Raw genomic sequence first — 17,954 nt, forward strand, 5'->3', positions numbered from 1 at the left:
TTACAGCAGAGGGATATAATAGGGCTGCATAAAAAAAAAATAGAAAACAACTTTCACACTGGACTGGCTGTCATCACTAGAAATGGGCTTTCTGCTTGCGATCAACAGTATTAGTATTAGGATAGGAGGCAGACATTCCAACAAAAGACAGTAGGGTGAATTCAATTTTCAATTTTAATGAAAGGAAAATTCATAGCCCATTTCAATATTGGAGATGCCATGTCTCCCTGCCCCAATCTCCTACACCTCTGCTTGAAATAGTGACTGGGTAATTAAGTGTTCGCTTTGGACAAAGGCGTCTGTTAAATCCATAACCATAACCATAAGTGATTTTTGCAGCACTCATTTGCATCCTGCCAGCTTGTCAGGAAATAAAAACTGAAATATGAAACATTATGAATAACGTGGATCAAAATGAGTAACTACTTCCAAGGCAATGATGCCCTTTTCAGTGAAAAAAACATTATCAATCATACTCATGCTCGGTTGGTTTTTGGCTGTAATGACAGACACGACACAAGTGATACTCAAGTGGGACATCTTTCTAGGGCATGCCTGTTCTTCATAGGCCTTGGCAAGCCATTCCTGAAGTTAGCTGGGGGAGTGATTTAGACCGCGCCCACTGTGGAACTGCCGGCCCATTAAACTTTCATGTGACTTAATAAATTAACACTACAACTGGCAACTTGAAAATTCTAGTCAATTACAGTGATTGTACAGTATATTAAACTTTTAACAAGCCTTGGGGCTTTTAGTTCCATATGCTAACAAGAGTCTGTGAAGATGCACAGCTAAACATTAGCCATGTGTTTGAGGTCTTCCTTGAGCGGTCATATCTGCTACAAAATGGCCAGTGTCATCCTTAGGGTCAGGGCATCATGGGCGACCATACAGGCCGGACATGCTTTGGCAAATCTCTGCCCACAAGAGGAAAAGATAAGTCCAAAACTCAGGGAGCAGCAGCAAGCCAAACACCTCACTACAGAGCTCCTTTTCCGAATCCATTCTTGCATGCCATTTAAATTATCCAGCGGCAGTAGATTTTTTTTTTTTTTTTTTAACCAACCCTCTTCCTCCCTCCTCCCATTTTGGAGGTTATTATCAGCCCAGTGGCCAAAAGTCAAACGCAGATGGGAAGGCAGGAGGGAAAGGAGGACATTTTGCAGAGAAACAGAAAGGAGCAGCTAGAGAGGAGAGAAAGAGAGAGCAGAGAAAAGCAAACCCAGCTTACAAACTGCCCTGCAATTCATCTACTAGGTTACATCTGAAAAGACTGCTTCCATATTGTTTATACAAAAAAGATGCAAGGTCATCCAGTCACAAAAATAACAGCAAAACCAAGATCGCACACCCACTGCCACTTACTTCAAAACACAAAGGCAGGAAGGTGTTTTTTTTTTATACGCATGAAGTGATTAAGCTTTAGACCTTTGCTGTGGTTTCTGTTTCAGTTGGGGTGAAAATAACAAAAAGACCTCAAGGCTTCATAGGATGTGGGGAGATATCTTGGAAAGGACATAGACAGGGGTTTTTGGGATTTTTACATAAAAAAACAGTGGAGGTAAGGAGCTTGAGCTTTTGGCTTCCCTCAGCCCTGTACCAAATCACTTGCCACTGTTTGCTTATATGCACACAAAGAGGCCTTGATCAAAGAGTGCCTTCTAGTACTCACGTCTTACTGCAGGCAGGACCGATTATGTAAAGCACACATCAGTCCATCTAATGGTTTAATCAGCAATGTCATCCTGCCACAGGGCTTCCATAGACATAGCCGTATTTCGGATTCCACCGCCGGTCGTTCCAACATCTCAATTTGCGGTCGACTTTTGTGAGGCTCACAATATCGCTTCACAAATAAACTTTTCTTTTCACATACAGCCTAAATTATTTGGAGACAGAGAGGCTGGGACAAGCCTAAAACAACAACCACACAGGCCATATGAATTCCCGGCCGAGTCTTGAGGAGAGATGCTCATGCTGGAATGATGTTGGCGAGGAGGAAAAGAAGGAAACCAAGGAATCGGCTGTGGAGATGATGCAGATTCCAGATGATGCACGTTCTCCTCCCCACACACATTGTGAATTCCCTTGTCTGCCAAGGCCTACCCGAGGTATTGACGTGCGGAGATGTAAGATGCGGGACGATACCGCGCTTAAGACAAATAGATCTGCTGAGACTTATCTCTCCTCCGAGGAATAACAGTCCCAGCAAAGTCTGGCCTCTGAGTCTGATGCTTATCACAGCAGCCTGGGTGTAGAAATCACACGCTGGCCAACTGAAGGACAGCACCGCTTTGGCTTTGACCCGTCGACAGATCACAAGCTGCGCTTTATTTATTTTCTCCTTCCCTTATCTCCGCCCCTTGCGGTGACTGTGCGTGAGCCAATGGGCTGCCAGGCCGCCGCAGCCATCTGGAGGCCCCCAATTTTAGGCGTCCGCTCTCTCTGCCTGAGCGCGTCTGCAGGTGCTACTGCCCAGTGCTCATCCGGAGCGCCTTCTCCTCCCCGCTCTTTAGCTTTCCTCTTCAGCCTTCAGAGGAACACCTGTTATGGCACACCTGTTATGGCACACCGCGCTCTCAACTGCCTCTGAGCTGCGTGCCCATCCAACCATCCCGGCTCCAGACGAACACTAATGCACTCCCAACCGCCTGTACAAACTCCGGCTACAGCTGGCAGAACACAAGGAGCCATGTACCTCTGGTAGCACCTTCATTACAAATGCAAAAAGTTCTATTTCCATTTTGCCTGAACGATTACCTTCACAGGGTCGTTTTAAGACAAAGTGAAAAAGATTTATGTAAACACTAATTAAGAACTACAGAAGACGATCTTAAATAGGAAGGTTAAGGTGTGGAAGCTTTTTTTTCCAAGCTCTCAGCCTGTGGTCAAGTGTGTATGTGTTTTTCTTTTATTGGTACACTGGTGCACAGAGGCTGACTGCTTGACATATGTTCCTCATTTCACGCATACTAGACTGTGAAGCGCTTACATCATTGACCAAACAAATGCACTGGCAGACATGCTAGTATGCACATGTGTGTGTATATGGGTTTCAAACACCTAAACCTTGAGAACATGTTGCACCAGAGAGCAATAAGTCGCTCTCGAATCACTGCGGACACTGCTGCTCACACACCAGATAAAACAATGCACGTGTGTAAATGTGTCCAGGACTATGTAGTGAGTACCTTAAAAAAGGAGACAAGTCTGACAAACACTAAGGCAACAGAACAGCATAACAGGGTGGCAATGCAAAGGAATGTTGCTGCTACAAACTAGAGATGCACCAATTGCAATTTTCTGGGCCGATTCCGATTTCCGTTTGACCTGCCGATACCGATTTTAGCCGATTCCGATTTCATTTCTACTAACAACTTTTCAGCACACAAAGATTCATTTTCTATCTTCTCTTTAATATAACATTTTAACATAGAAATGTAATCAACTTCTCAATAATGGAATGGCTGTTTAAAAAAAAGAACAGATGAACAGACTATATCAAACTATAATGCTTCCCAGAGTGGGACATTCAAACACTAGTAAATGCACTGTGATATGGAACAACCATTTTTTTATTCACATCCAATATCCAACTAAAAATAGGAAAACAATTTTCGTGACACATTTGAACATGCTGCCATGGAACATATTTTCATATGCATTTATGGGAGGGCGAGGGAAAAGTGGGACCATCATGCAAACACTGGGGGGAGGAGAAATGCTATAGCGATTGATTAGGTACTCCGCCATATGTATAAAAGCAGCTTGCATCTATTTTGTGTCCTACTCTGTATGTCGCCGCTTGTTGACATCTTATCATGTATGATCGCTAAACTTTGATTCTTTTTATATATTATTATAGATAGTCTTTTTAATGTTGCAAGCCATTAACTCCATTCAACTGTGCTTGTGGTTCAGCTGTGGGCACGCAATTTGCCTTGTAGAGGGGACAGGGATGAGCGCTGTTTACATAAGTATGTGACATCTTAGTAAATTCCATGCAATATGGTAGAGCACGGCGTTCGCTTTCTGCACATAGAAAAACTGAGTGGTAGCGCTTTCGTTGTACATCCAGCCCCGAGTGTTGGTCTTTGCTAGCTTATTCAAACTTTGCAAACTCAGATGGGTGATGTTGCTTCAAGTGCGGCACGTGAGTGCAATTGACCGGCATAAAATCGGCATGTCTCAGACTGACCGACCCGTCGGCAGGCAATCAGCCAATTCTGGTCACCAGTCGATCAATCGGTGCATCTCTACTACAAACATAAATCTCTAAATTTAAAGAACATGCATGCAGCTAGGTGGTGGGTCACACTACTCTGAGGCCAGTGTGTTGTGTGGGTACTCCTGCATCTATACTTCACACACACACAGAGACAATGAAAGGCCCCTTTGACAAACTGAGTTTGGCTAGCCGCCTGGCATGGCGAGTGGAGGGCAGGTTGTGCCACTCGCCCTGCTGCTCTCACACACACACACACACACACACACACGTTTGCACAGTGCCAACCCTGATGTGAGCCTACAAAGCACCAGCAGGAAGGCCAAATGTAGGGCAGGGAGAGATTGTGTGTGCGGGTTTGTGTGTGTGTGTGTGTGTGGGTCAGGCAAGCATGAAAAAGCAGTGACATTAATGCAGTGAAGCATGCATTTTATACTGTATGTCAAGAAGTGTGTAAAAAGAGCATGCACAAGTAGGACGGTGCACATGTACACAAACAAAAGAAAAACAAAACTAGTCACCAAAAATGTGTATCAATACATGATACCTATATACATATCCCTAATCAATAACAGTGGAAATTTCAAAACTCTAAAACATTTTTAATCATCACTACACTGATAAACATTTGTCCAATCACAACCCCACCACTTATTATTAAACAATTTCAACTTCAGCCTATGTTTATCAGTAAACACCATCATTGGTTCCAATTACCTGATCAATAATCAGTTATGCACTAAAAAAAATTGTTGACCAGACCAGCTGATGTACACACCAAGGCTCTGACCGTTAACCAAGAGCACATCTGTTTCTAGGCATTTAACACATCAAATTTCCTTGAGAATGACCAGGATTAAGTCTTGTAAGATCATTTCAGTATTCCCTGCAGAATACTGAAGCCATCTGCTAAAGATGATCATCATCTGATAGACTCAGTCGGAACCCTTAGAATGCAGTAGACAGAACATGATCGAAAATAAGCCAGGTAGAGAAGAGATGAAGTGTACAAGAGCAACCCAGTGTGTGTGTGTGTGTGTGTGTGTGTGTGTGTGTGTGTGTGTGTGTGTGTGTGTGTGTGTGTGTGTGTGTGTGTGTGAGAAAGACCTTACCTTCACAGATCCTGTCCAGTCTCTGTCGTTTGACTTTGTGTTTGTCGGTCAGGGCCATAGTGGGCCTCTCTGTCCTGCTGCTGCACACAAAGGCTTTTCTTCAGGGTCCTAACGCAGAGAGCAGCAGTCTCCACGGGGCATAACGCCACACCGCACCTACAACACACACACGCACACACACGCGCGTTGAGACATCACGCAGACACTTGGGCAAACACATAGACAAGCTCACGAAGTTCAAAGTGACTTCAAGTGCTAGACTGCTCTGGGGCTGTGAACTGTGGAGTACAACACACAATCTCAAACACACACACACACACACACACACACACACAGCTCTCAGATTTGAACACATCTGTTGACAAAGGAAGATCCTTCAAGTTAATTTCTGTTTGTTCCAACACTTCTCCTGTTCCCCATTATTCAAAGGCAACTCTCATCTGCCCTCCTCTCCCCACGCACAACCACTAGCCCACTCCTTTATTTGCAAATTCCACAGCACAGGGAGGTTCAAGCTCTGAGACAGAAGCAGGGCCTCTAATCAGTCAGGCAGGGCATATCAAACATAAGGTTAACACAAGCTCTCTTTTTAACCCGCTGAGGCATCATGTGTCAACTTCTCTTTCCACTTCAGCGCCAATTTGCCGGAGGGAAGAGCTTGATTAGCTTGAAGGTATAATCGCCTGATTATAATTAGGTTTTTAACCAGGCATTAATTAGAGGCTTATTGAAATTTCATTCCAAAAGCCGGCATATGCCCTTTCCCCAAGGGTGAGGTATCACTCTCCACTCCACTGCATGATGGGAGCTGCAGAAAAAGCCTTTCGTTTTAAAACGCACCCTGAAAGCACCAGACTCTTCTGAAAGGCTCTTTGGGTGCCTTCTGTGCTGGTCAGACCATGGGTCAGAGGAGCAGACGAAAACACACTAAAAGTTGCATGTCCATGCTAGCTGGTCATTTAGTGTACAGGCATCCTGGTCAGATGACCCCCCCCCCCCCCCCCCAACCCCCCTCCAGCTCAAAATAATAAATAAAAACAAGGCCTGTTGACTTGTCTCATACAGAAACAAATTGTACAATCTTATATGCAGTCAGAGACAGTAAACAAAAGACACAAAGCAAATACTGTCGCTGAAAAAATGTAGGGGAACGAAATCAAGACGCCTCAAACTGCCAAGGGAGGACCCAAGCTGCAATGACCTCATGTACCCAACAGGGGGAAGTAAAAGCTGATAAGAGCACAAGAATGTTCCCAGCTCTGGAGAGAAATGTGGGTTAAAGGCCTCTAGCCACTGAATAGTAATGATATGAATGTGATGAGAACAGCTCACAAATGCTTTATTGATGCGAGAGGCCTAGCAGGTATAAATCCAGACGTGACAAACATTCTCAAATGAGATAACGATTGAGAATCGCAGGTGGAGCAAATTTACACATGCGCGCGCACGCACACACACACACACACACAATCTGTAGGTGCTACATTGTGTGATGTATGAGCCACACCCTCTGCCCAACACAATACAGTACAAGAAAAACACCACACACACACACACACACACAACTCAGTTTGATCTGAAAAGGCAGCAGCAGACGATCAATGAGCAATTGATTGCAGAGCACCACCCTCTGATCCCCACCCCCTCACTTTTTCTGCACTGGACCTCCAATCACCAGAGAGCAGGTCTGCTAATCTTACACACAACTCCACACACACACTCTGTACAGAACTAATAAACTAGTCACACACACTAGGGTTCATCGTGACTATTCTACCGTCAGAAAAACAAATAACACAGCCTCCTGCTGGTCAGAACAAAACAGAGTAACTGACAAAATACCAGAGTGAGGTTTGGTGAGGAGAGAGGGAGGGAGGGAGGGAGGGACAGAGAGAGAGAGGGAGGAAGACAAAGAAGTGCTGAGGTGGTCCTAATAATGGGTGTTCCACTACTGTCTGCCAAGAAATACTAACGCAGAGGGGCCCAGAGAAAGAGCGAAAGAGTGAGAGAAAATGAGGGGGAGAGAGAGAGAGAGTGTGTGAGAGAGAGAGAAAGAGAGAGAGAAAATGGGGGGGGGGGGGGGGTTCTAATGAAAAGAGCTTCTCCTGTTATCAGTGTGATTAATTGGTTGGCCCAGCAGCACAGTGCCCTCACAGTGAAGTGGGTTAGTCCTGACCCGCTGTACTCTGTGGGGATCAGACCAAACACACACACACACTTCATTGATAAAACAAAATGATATGTGAATTTGTGAATTGTGACAATGTGTTGTTGTCTTGTCTGTCAACAAGACCGTCTGGTCCTGTCAAAGTCATGTCCTTAAATTGTATTGCCAAGAATGTAGAGAAAACTAACTATTTAGAGAATGTTAGCGTTAAAGTTGACTGGTATTTGGCACACACTTTTATCCAAAGCCACATGGACTTACAACAGCGGGTTCGGGACTCAAACCCGGTCCAACCGATCGCTGCTCCACCTGGAGTGATTCTTTAAATCGGTCGACATATACAAAGAGGGAGGCTCAGGAAAAAGATCCTGTAAACCACTTTCATACAAAAAGCTATGAACAGCATTGTGTGTGTGTGTGTGTGTATGAGAGAATGGGAGGAGAAACAAGCAACTCAGAAAATCACTCCAATCCTAAGAAAACATCACCCCCAGACATAACTCAAATGGAAACACACACACAAACACAGACAGAGATCGAGAGAGACCGCCACAGAATTGAACCAGTAAAGGCCTGGAGGTCAGTCTGCTCTGTGATTCCCATGTTTCTCTCATCCAAAGCACAGAACAGTACCCTCCAGGGTCAGCTGACGAAGACCCCCCCCCCTTACACACACACACCCTGTGGACCCAGCTCACTGAGAAGGGTGCCACTCTCCTCAGGAACAAGACACAAACAGGAACCAAATTCTGTGACTAACTTCAGTGCCAGAATACCCCCAGTCTCTCTTCCCCATCTCACTCACAGGCCACAGGGGGGAGAGAGAGAGCGAGAGAGAGAGAGAGAGAGAGAGAAACACCCTTGATCCTTTCTCACATCAGCTTCCTTCTCCTTACCAGAGTATCAGCCTGTGGCCCCTGAAGTCTGTGGAGGCCTTCAGCGCCCCCTGCCAGCCAAAACCAGGGACTGCAGAGGAAGTTGGCACCGAGAGCTGGGCCCCAAAGTCAAATTGGATTAATATGGTAAAGTGTCTTGTAACATGATGAAGTGCAAAGATAATACTGCTGTTCTGCAATCAATCTTCCAGCAGGGAGGGAGAGAGAGCGCGAGAGGGAGAGAGAATCTAAACGCTCTCTGATGTGATTAATTGGGCTTGCTGAAGCAGGAGAAGCATAATTTGGTTTGGTAAGCAGATGTATAGGGGAGCGTCCTCCTTCGGAGGCTAATTAGTGGGGACTGATTGCGCGCTCTCTCCCTCTCTGCTAGCCAGCTCCAGCTCATCGACACACTTAGCCCTCGGCATCGGCAGGCAGCTGCCGGCCAAACTGTTAATGTCATATGATCCCCACCGAAATACCCCCCTCTCAAAGAAAAAAACTTTCTTCATCTGATCAACATTGTTGACTAACTCCTCTGTAGTGATAAAGGGTTAGAATGGAATGGCAGCTGCATGAATCACAGCTGTCCTTAATGCTGCCAACATTGAATGTGCCGATATGTAGCCTATGGTTCCGTATGTCAGCAGGCAAAATGTCTGTGTGCACACATGTCAAAAGCATCATTTACGGGTGTAAATAATTGAAAAGGTCAGGCCAGGAACCTGCTGTGATTCCCCTCGCTGGCAGACAGACATTTAGACACCTCCTCACTGGCTCCTCCAAAATGAGAGCCCTTACCTTTGGGAGTGCAAGAGGGGGGAAAAAACGGTTCTGAAGTGCACTGTGTGGTGCGACTTCCAAAGATTAAATCAATCAATTATTCATCTCCTGACATTCAGCTTTCGGTTCTTTTTGGTTGGGGAGGAACTCGTGTGAGAAGAGACAGGAACTTCATTACAGGTTCTGAGGCAACAGTGCGGGTTAGTGGTGCTTCTGTACCGGTTTTGACCCCAAGAAAAAACGTGAGAGCACTAGCAAACAGGTCATGCAGCGAGGGCTGGGATAAGCAGCAGAATTAGGCAGAATGTTGATAAGCCACACAAACACCCTAGCATTGCTTTAGTGGGGTCCAAGTTTGTGGGTTAGTGTAGATATCGATGCCTGTGACCCGAGTCCCACTGGAGGAGCGCTCGAGGATAAGTCCCACTACCTCCATCATATGCTTCCAATCATGGCTACAGGTTTTGACAGGCGTACCCACACCAACCCCACTCCACACAATGGCCAGGAGACACAGCCAGACCACACTTCAGTCGCGGCCTGTCAGCGCACCATGTCACCATCCCTCAACAACAACGCCGCCACCGCCGCCCATACCACGGCTATTAGGTTCCGCCTCTGAAGGCCTGACCCCCTGAGTTTCAGAAACAAAATGCACGCTTAGTTTTTTTAGTGGTATCATTATCGCTAATATTAGAGAGACTTTTCAGCTCTCGTTCTCGGGCAGCTTTTTTTTCCCCTCCCGCCCCTCTTCAAACAATGGAGTCTGTTCTGCCCACTCAGCCTGCTTTGTTCCTGCAGAGCTAAATCTTTCAGCGAGGAGCCAAAACACCAGCAGCTTTGCGGGGGAAAACAGGAAGAGCTAAGACAGCGGAGAGCAGGAGCGCGGGGGGCTAAAAATACCAGCTTACCCCGGCGAAGCTGTCGCTCAGGCACACAGACCTGGGAAAGGTAATGAGTCGGTCCTGATGGACGCGTGAACCACGGAGCCCGGCCACTAAACTCATACACAGGTCAGGCAGAGGCCCAGTGATGACCCAGGACTCTCTCTCACACACACACAGAATTTCCATTCTTCTTTCATCGTACTAACATTCCTCATTCATGACATACCATCACATCCATACTTTCATAAACACTCAATTGTAAAGGATTCTTGCAAGGTGTGAATATTTTTTTTTTTTTTAAAGCACACAATTAGTACAGATCTATAATCATACTTTTATGTGCTAACCCCAGCTCTCCTAATCAGCTTCTACATCTACGGCCCCAAACAGTGGATAGCGCCCTCGAGCCAAAGCACTCGGAGAGGACCAGGGGCCTGTGACGAGGCTGACAGAAGGATTCTGATGGCCAAAGCTTGGAGAGCAGTTCCTCTGAGCCTTCACAGGATGAGCAGGAGTGATCCACAGCTTCCTGCTTCAGGAGAGAAGCTTGTGTCCACTCCAATCCATGCCCACACATGGATGGACACTAGGGGTGTAAAGATTAACCGATACGTATCGGTATCCGTTTTTAACGTGTAAGATACGGCTACATCGATACGTGAAGCCCCGTATCGGAATAAAACTGAAATGAACCGGTCGTTATATCGATTTACTTGTTACGAATCGGTTCACAACCTTTTCTGCTCGCTCAGACTCTCATTTACGTTCCAAGCAACGCGTTCGTTACATTCCAAGCAACGCGTTCATCCCACGTCCGGTTTTGAAACTATATGTGGCACGGAATTGTGGGTAATGCAGTTCGTTTTTGGCTACATTCATTGCCCAAAGTTGTCAAATGACCTCATTTGACAACTCGCACTCGGTCGTTTGTTTTACGGTTTTTACTCTTTTGTTTTTCAAAATCCAGCGCGAAATTAAACACTAAACAGCATTTTGTTCATATTCACTCAGACTTGTGGCATTATAGGTTTCTGCATTAGGTCTACCGTTGGAACAAAATAAACCCAGAGAGTTCATTGATATGTAGGCCTATTTTATTCTTGTAGGCTATATGAGAAAAGGCCAAGAGTGTCTTAAGCACTGTTTTATTTTTATTTCGGTATTGTCTTACCTCAACAAGGCTAAAGCTCCATGAAAACCATCAGATATAACTCTATAAAAAAAAATATGTTGGCTGCTGCGTTTGACTGAAATGTAGACTATTCTTTTTTCATTTCAATACAGTACAGTATATTAAACAAACCTCAGTTTAGATAATCATATTCACACATTTTTTTGCCTAATTGACAACCATGACCATGATAACTGATAATATAAAATTAATGTGCACCTTGAGAAAATGATAAAAAAATCTTTCAGAATGCTTTCCATTCTTGAACTGCATCTAATTGCATCGAATCGCATTGAATCGTTTTTTATGAACATGTATCTTTTCTTGTATTGAATCGTGTCCATGTATCTAGATGCAAATCGTATCGTCTTTTACATGAGAGATTTACACCCCTAATGGACACACATATACACACACACCAGGGATATAACAACAAAAACTAAATCTACCAGCGAAAGAAATTAATTAACGGAAATAAAAATCCAATTTGCAGTTTTGAAAATGCAAAACAAACTAAAACAATGTTTTTATTTTCAAATAAATAAATAAATAAATAAATGCAATATATCATATAATATATTTGATATTAAACATTCTTTCATCCTACCCTTTTCAGCTATAAATCAAGCTTTAATTTCCTCACACACCGCAATACTTTACTAAAATTAACTATAAACTAAACTATAACTAGTCAATTCCCTAATATAAAAATAGCCTAAACATACTAATTATGAACTGTAGAAAGTAATAAGTCTAAAACTAAACTGAAATCAAAAACTATTGACATTTTCAAAACTGTAATAACTGACGCGCACACACAAATATATGGTGGAAAAGGCCCAGTTTCAGCTCTTCAGCTTGTACTGGTACAAGGCCAAACTAAACAAAGTGCTGATAAAGTCCAGACCAGCGGAGAGAAACACAAAAGGCAAAAGTGTGCGTGTACACACACACACACTTCCCAGTTTGACAGTGACATGGTGGATGGGCCAGTTTTCTTTGGAGCCCTTCTCTGCATGTCTCCAGCTCCCCTCCTAGCACAGATGTGCTCATTTCAGACTCCCAGTCAAGACGGCAACTTTTTCCCACAGACACACACACTCAGAGAGAGAGAGAGAGAGAGAGAGAGAGAGAGAGAGAGAGAGAGAGAGAGAGAGAGAGAGAGAGAGAGAGAGAGAGAGAGAGAGAGAGAGAGAGAGAGAGAATATGTTCTCATGTTAATTGCTAAAAGAACTCCGGAGTCCGGAGTATAAAGCTATGTAGCCATTCGTTCTGGAAAGGTGGAGCCTTACACATTACTGATGGGGTCGTATTGAGCCAAGGGTCCAAAGAAAACCTTTATTTTCCACCGACATGGAAAATAAGACATATTATGGTGTGAGGGTCAAAATTATTCTCTATTTTCACAACAGTGTGCATATGTGAATTTGTGTGTTTGTTTTTTTTTTTTTTTTTGGGGGGGGGGGATATGTAATGGAAGAGGCTAGACAGGGCCAGCTCCATCCTCCACAGTCCTAACTTTCCACTTCTTCTTGGCCCAATTAAGTCTAGAGATGTCCAAAAGACTCCACATTTGCTCTAAACAGATGGAGTTTTGCTCTGAGGTCATTTGTACAGCTGGGAGAGGTGTAGCTACCTTCTAAAGAACAGTATCGGAAGGGAAGCTGGGCCACAGTGGAGCACCCACCCTGAGCCCAAATGGGGCCACACAGTTAAGTGTGCAATCACATGCTAGTGCTGGCTTGGGTCACATGACAAGCCCACAGCCTCCTTTTGTAGAATTCAGAACATGATGGGGTGGGGGGGGCATAGAGAAACAAAGTGAGCAAGCGAGCAAGAGAGAGAAAGAGAGAGCGGGAGAATGCTTGAGGCGAGGTTATTGGCACCCTCTGACAGTGGAGCCATCATCATACCGAAGCAAAATAAAAGAGGGCACTACATAAAAGCAGAAGGATCTATAAATACAGAGGAGTCAGACAGAGCATGACTGCACACATTAGAGCCTTTTTTTACATTTCCGTTGGTTAGGGGTACGTGTGTTTGACTGACTGTTCCTCAAACCATTGAGTGCATCACAGGCGTAGTCAAACAGAGAGAGGGGGAAGCCTCTCAGCTCATCGCCACTTCTCCATATGTAGAACACATCTCTGGGGGCCTCACTGCTCAGAGTAGAGCCTGTGTGTGTGTGTGTGTGTGTGTGTGTGTGTGTGTGTGTGTGTGTGTGTGTGTGCGCACATGTGTTAGACAACCTGTTGAGCACAGTTCATTTCTAATCATCCCAGCAGGGGCCTTGTTAATCTTCAGTGGCTCTTTGAGTGGCCTGGAGAAAGATCTCCCTTGGAAGTGTTCTGGAAAGTTCTAAAGAGGAACCATCAGCCACAGCACTCATTCCTCCAAGGGGATGGTGTGTGTGTGTGTGTGTGTGTGTGAGAGAGTGAGAGAGAGGGGGGGATGACTACGTTCAGAGCACAGGCCACGGCTTCAGGGTTCACTTCCTGCTTTCATTAGCGCTGGCTTGAAAGGTTAACCCAACAAAATGACATCATGACAGAAGCACACGCTGCATACAGGCCTCCAAACAAGCGCTAGTCTCTGCTGTCAGAGGTGCTTATCCCTTGTTTTTGCTTTTGCCTGGAGCACAGTAGCCCGCAGACAGGAGCTGATAACACAATCAGTTCAGTGAGTGATGCATGTAGACAGGAAGCTCCACCATTGTCTGTGATGACGGTAACTGTTTGTAATGAAGTATACCTTCAGTTAACACACACACACACACAGTCTGACCTACCATTCTTGCCATCACATCATAAAATCTCTCCATCATGAGCTTCTTCCCCTGGAGTAGCCTGTCACTGAGGAAAATCTAGTGGAGCCAGACCCAAATATAACTTCATCGCAACATGAAAAACCCTATTCAGCACTTCACCAGAGTGTGTGCTTCTGAGTGTGTGTGTGTTTTGTTTGTTTGTTTGTATGAATGTACCTATATCAATGTCTATATCAATGAATGCAGATACGGAAAATATATGTACCTCTTGAAAGATAAATAAGAATTTTCAGCTAACCTATGTGAATTCTTTCATATTAGACATTTAGGCTTTCTTTAGATTTTATGCTTGACCTGATATTTTGCATGTTATTTTTAGTCCTACATAATCCTGACATTTCTCATGTGTCTACATGAGAAACACCCTGTGTATGGTAATTGGGCCAGATCAACAACATATCCAGCTGGTAGCTAATTTTATGTTTTTGACTGAACCAATTTCAGAAGATGATTATGATACAAATTGAGAAAATTGTTTTGAAGATTGAAGAGGTGTCTTTCTCCTATACAACATTGTAACTATACCAGAAATGGCTAGTTCCTCAAAAGACTAACACAGATTTGAAAAAGAAACAGAAACACAGGAACATACTACATAATGAACAAGAGCCTTTGAATGGCTTCAAAGTGTTTTGGGGTGGAGTTTGGCTGCAGTTGACGACCACAAATGTGAGTGTGTGTGCATGTCTGTCTCAGGAGAGGGAAGGAGGGAGGTTGCCTGAGGACGGTGTAGCAGCGCTTCCCACAGCAGTGAGTGTTCGGAGCGGGACGACAGCGGGGAGAGAGGCAGGTGAAAAATGGCAGTGGCGTAGCGGAGTGCGGCCTTGTGGATTAACTGCAGAATAAAAGTGCTGATCACCAACAACAGAGCAAAAACAGCTATTCATCACACCGCCACACAATCACACGACGCTCAGGCACACACACACACACACACGTACAGTACACACATGCACACACACACACGCACACACATACATACATATCAACACATACACGTAAAGCAATGTCAAAGGGCTCACGCATTTGTCTTGAAATATAGCACCGAATGGCTTTCTTGGCAGATATATTGATAATGCCAATATGGGGGGGTTTGGTGTAGTTTCAGGGCTTACTACGACCCACTCTCTAACCACAACACAACACGCAGCACCCTCCTTTAGCTTGACAGATGATGAAATAGCCAAACAAACCCAAAGTTTATATCTATGGATCTATATCTGCTTATGTTGCCATCCAACGCTGGCCGTTCCCCCTCGCCCTGTACGTTGTGCTGCACATGCACTTCTCAAAGGACCTGGGATTAAATAGCGTAAACACCGAGGGGAACGAGAGATGGCCCACATCTCTCTCTCTCTCTCGCTCTCCTCACAGAAAAGACCATCCCTCCACACAGTTGTGCACAGGCAGGGTTGAAAGTCTGGCACCCTGAGAGCGGGACAGCAGAGGGTCATCTGGTATCTGGTGCTTGTGAACAGAGGGGGAGCCAGAACAAAGTGCTTTTCAGCTGTGGACACAGAGCTGCTAGTGAGGCCATGTTATGGAGGTGGGTGGGGGTTGGAGGTTGTGTGGGCGCGCGCAACACACACACACACACACACACACACACACACACACAGGGACAGTCCCTGCCCTGCACCACAGGGCGGACAGACAGTGAAAAGAGGCATGAGTCATGGGACTACAGCCCGACTGAAAAAACATGAAGAGCCTGGGGCTCTGGGTCAATCCTGTGGCTGTGTGCGCACGCACACACACACACACACACACACACACACACACACAAAATACGCCTGCACGCACACAAGCACGCATACAAGCATGCATACACACACAATACGCCTGCACACACACAAGCACGCATACATACACACACACACACACACACAATACGCCTGCACACACACAAGCACGCATACATACACACACACACACACACACACAATACGCCTGCACACACACAAGCACGCATACATACACACACACACACACAGACACACCATCTCTTCACTTCATCATGACCCAAAACACAGGATCCCATCATGTGATCCATGTTTTTTTTAACTTTTTTCCCCCCTCTCCCGGTCTTCTTTCTCTTTCTCTCTCTCCCCCTCTCTCACTCACTCTTCTTCTCCTCTTTCCTGGTCTTCCTGTGGTTTTGTTTGTGTGTGAGATTGAGATTCTTTCAGCCGAGCCCCACAGAAGAGATGGCCTCCATTTCAACTTGGTGGGTCGCAAGGGTCAACGTGCCTTTTATAGTAGTGAACAGCCCTTGTCACAGCGCTAAGTTTGTTCTCCTGCCTGGCACAAAATGTCTCCTGACACAAAGCCAGGCTCACATCAGCGCACGCTCTCTGAAGACGCAGGCACACATGTGCTCACTCTCGTCTGTCCACCCTCTCTCCCTCCCCCCTTTTTTTTCTCTCGCTCTAACTCTCTCTCTGAACATTCAACCCACTGTGTTGCCAATCAAAATAATGCCTCTCACTCTGAAGTCTGAAAGACAGTTGCAGCTCTACCCTCCTTCAAAGTGTGCTGCTGAAAAGATGATCTGTGTGGACGCCGGGTGACCGACTCAATATAAGTCTGGAGCGCAACACAGAGCCGGCAGGGTAACATTATTTAGCCTGCGCTTTCTGCCTGAACCGAAATGACTTCTTTTGATTTTATTGTGTGAGGCTCTCCCCTCACACCACAACCCCACCCCTCAAACACACTCAATGTCTCAACTTCCATCTCTCCATAGCCAAAAAGAGCCAAAATTGGACCTGCTGAGAGCAACTACAGAACAAACACAACATAAATGTGAGCAGGCACCCAGCTCTTGGCTCACTGGAAAAAGGGGACAGGCCCCGCCACTGTTAATAAAACCCAATATACTGTCGCTTTGACAAACACATTTGCCGCTTCCATTGAAGGGGGAGGGTCTTCATATACTCCTCTACTGCCAAGAGAAACAACACACAAGTCAGCCTACCAGGTCCACCCAGGAAGTCCTCCTCTGCTGGTTCTGAGAGTCTCTGTGCAGGTCCATATAGATTAATGGATCAGGAAGAAGCGACCCCCCCCCCCCCCCCCCCCCCCAAAGCTCTGTTCGTCTAATTAAAAACACTATCACCCCACAGCAGAGGGAAACACAGCAGCATGACCCCGTGAACTTGGGGGCAGAAGGGTGGCGGGGGGTAGAGGGGGGGGGCTCTTGAGCACGGGGATTGTGGAGGCTGGGGGTTGGGAGAGCTTCTATTGTCAAAAGGTCAGCAGCACCGGTGGTGGTGTTCCCTCCAGAGCCGTGCCCGCCCGCCCGGCTTTATTATGCGGGATCGGCCTGGCAGAGTCGCTTTTTACGAGGAACCCAAACCTGATGCGCCATAAAAGACAGCCAGAGAGCGCCACTACTCTTAGCCAAATTAACTGGCAGAGGGATGGAGGGGAGACGACAGGAGAGGGGGATGGGAGGAGGGTGCGGAGGAGGGAGGAAAGGAGAGGGGGCAGGGAGGAGAGAAAGCAGGAGGGAGGGGGACTGCAAGCAAACTGGGGTGGGGGTTGCGGAAAGGGGTGGGGGGGGTGGAAGACCTGCAATCTCCAGGCAGAAAATTAACAATCCCACACTGCACTCTGTCTGCCTGGCATTAAATGTATGAAACACATGAATTACTGTGCTGGGTGAGGGGAATTAACTCTATATATCAAACACGGTCCGGATAGTTCAGGGGGTGGGGGCAGTGCCCCTGTGCGAGTGTGTGAGTGTGTGTAAGAGAGAAAGAGGTGGAGAAAGGGAGTGTGTGTCAGTGTGTAAAGGGTGGGGAAAATAAAGTAACTCAACATTTCTATCTCCTCCCATTAAAGTTAAGCGCCTCTCTCTCTGAAGCGCATAAAGCCGTCAGGCTGCGCTCTGATTGATGCCGGC

At 45.8% G+C, this 17,954-nt stretch overlaps 1 protein-coding gene across 1 annotated transcript in view; it reads right to left on the reverse strand.

The window, feature by feature from the left end:
- Window positions 1-17,954, reverse strand: part of LOC121700045 (C-terminal-binding protein 2) — a 78,680-nt gene that overhangs the window by 41,229 nt on the left and 19,497 nt on the right. The window contains exon 2 of the mRNA XM_042082710.1: window positions 5,338-5,493. Coding sequence (XP_041938644.1) covers window positions 5,338-5,395 — 58 coding nt within the window. The 5' untranslated portion in view covers window positions 5,396-5,493. The remainder of the gene's footprint in view (window positions 1-5,337; window positions 5,494-17,954) is intronic.

The sequence above is a fragment of the Alosa sapidissima genome, chromosome 24 (assembly GCF_018492685.1).
Source record: "Alosa sapidissima isolate fAloSap1 chromosome 24, fAloSap1.pri, whole genome shotgun sequence".
Classification (NCBI taxonomy): domain Eukaryota; kingdom Metazoa; phylum Chordata; class Actinopteri; order Clupeiformes; family Clupeidae; genus Alosa; species Alosa sapidissima.